This window comes from Crocuta crocuta, unplaced genomic scaffold (assembly GCF_008692635.1).
Source record: "Crocuta crocuta isolate KB4526 unplaced genomic scaffold, BGI_CrCroc_1.0 scaffold944, whole genome shotgun sequence".
Classification (NCBI taxonomy): Eukaryota; Metazoa; Chordata; class Mammalia; order Carnivora; family Hyaenidae; genus Crocuta; species Crocuta crocuta.
The window spans coordinates 644,218-645,780 of NW_027528243.1; the positions used below are offsets into that span (position 1 = coordinate 644,218).

Below are 1,563 nucleotides of genomic sequence, written 5' to 3' on the forward strand. Positions count from 1 at the left end.
TCTCCTAGAAATAAATAAAACATTAAAAAAATTAAAAAAAAAAAATAAATAAATAAACCTAAAAAATAAAAAGTTGCATGCTCCACTGTCTGAGCCAGCCAGGCGCCCCCATTTTTTCCCCTTCCTTCTGATTTTCCTCTAGCTTACTTCACTGTAAGAATACACTACATTGTCCATATAACATGCAAAATATGTGTNAATTATCCATGGAGTTTCAACCGCGTGAGGGTGAAGGGGGTTGGTGCCCCTCACTCTGGTATTGTTCAAGGGCCAACTGTATATGGAGACTTTGAAACCCTCTAAAACAGGAAACGAATGTAAGCTCTTGTCTTCATTCTCCCCAAAGTGCGCTTTCCTCTATCAATTGAACTGAAGTCCAGGAATGCTAGCAGCCTTCAAAGTCCAAATCAGTGTTTTGCTCCATCTGTATGAAAATGTTCTCTGTGTTCACCCTCTAAGGTTTCCAGGGGGCTACCATGACGGTCACCGTGGTGTATGATAACTCTGAGGCCACGGAGCTCTGTGCAGCTCAGCACCTCTACCTCAAGCCCATAGCAAAACTGATGATCAATGTATTGCTCCCAGAGACCTCAGAACCTATGAGGCCCTTCTCCAACTGGGAAGTTCTTGACCAGCTTAAGAGCCTAATTTGTCCTGATCAGTTCACCACAGTTCGGCTCTCCAAGAGCACCAAGGACTTCATCCGGTTCGAGGGTGAGGCCGAAACGCGAAGTTTGGTTCAGATCTTGAAGGCCAAGTTACATGGGAAGATCATCAAGCTAAACGGGTTGAAAACAGACTTAAAAGTAGTGGCTACAGACGCCCAGGGAGAGTGGGAACGCTTCCCCAGGGGAAAGGAGGCCTCATTGAGTGATGGCGCTGAAGAGCAGGACCAGGATAAGAGCCCCGACTCTATATATTTTGAAGGCTTGCCCTGCAAATGGTTTGCACCTAAAGGTTCCAGCGGGGAGAAGCCATGTGAAGAGATCCTCCGGGTGGTCTTTGAAAGCTTTGGGAAGATCAAGAACGTGGATATCCCTATGCTAGACCCCTACAGAGAAGTGATGACTGGTGGGAGCTTTGGGGGTTTCAGCTTTGGCTTGCAGACATTTGAGGCCTTTATACAGTACCANTGGATATCCCTATGCTAGACCCCTACAGGGCAGTGATGACTGGTGGGAGCTTTGGGGGTTTCAGCTTTGGCTTGCAGACATTTGAGGCCTTTATACAGTACCAGGAGTCGACGGACTTTGTAAAAGCCATGGAGTCCCTTCGAGGTATGAAGCTAATGCTCAAAGGAGATGATGGGAAAGCTCTGGCCTGTAACATCAAGGTAAGAAGGAGCCAGAATTTCTCTCATTTCCCACTGTCCAGGTGGTCCTGAGCAAAAGCTGAAAGGAAGCATCTAGAATAAATTTCCTTAGTCCCCATCAGGCTCTGATTGACCGCTAATGTGGAGATTTGTGTGGTCACTGATAAATGGATGTGCAGGAATAAAAATAATCCTGATTTGAACATTTTTCTGCTAGCATGCATGCTGCCAGCAGGGGTTTTATAAAGAGA

The 1,563-nt window shown here is 46.0% G+C and overlaps 1 protein-coding gene across 1 annotated transcript in view; it reads left to right on the forward strand.

Annotated features, from left to right (window-relative positions):
- LOC144222573 (A-kinase anchor protein 17B-like) overlaps positions 1–1,563 on the forward strand; it is a 26,118-nt gene that overhangs the window by 15,902 nt on the left and 8,653 nt on the right. Inside the window, exons 2-3 of the mRNA XM_077753078.1 lie at positions 460–1,115; positions 1,220–1,333. Of these exons, the coding sequence (XP_077609204.1) occupies positions 477–1,115; positions 1,220–1,333 (753 nt within the window). The 5' untranslated portion in view covers positions 460–476. The remainder of the gene's footprint in view (positions 1–459; positions 1,116–1,219; positions 1,334–1,563) is intronic.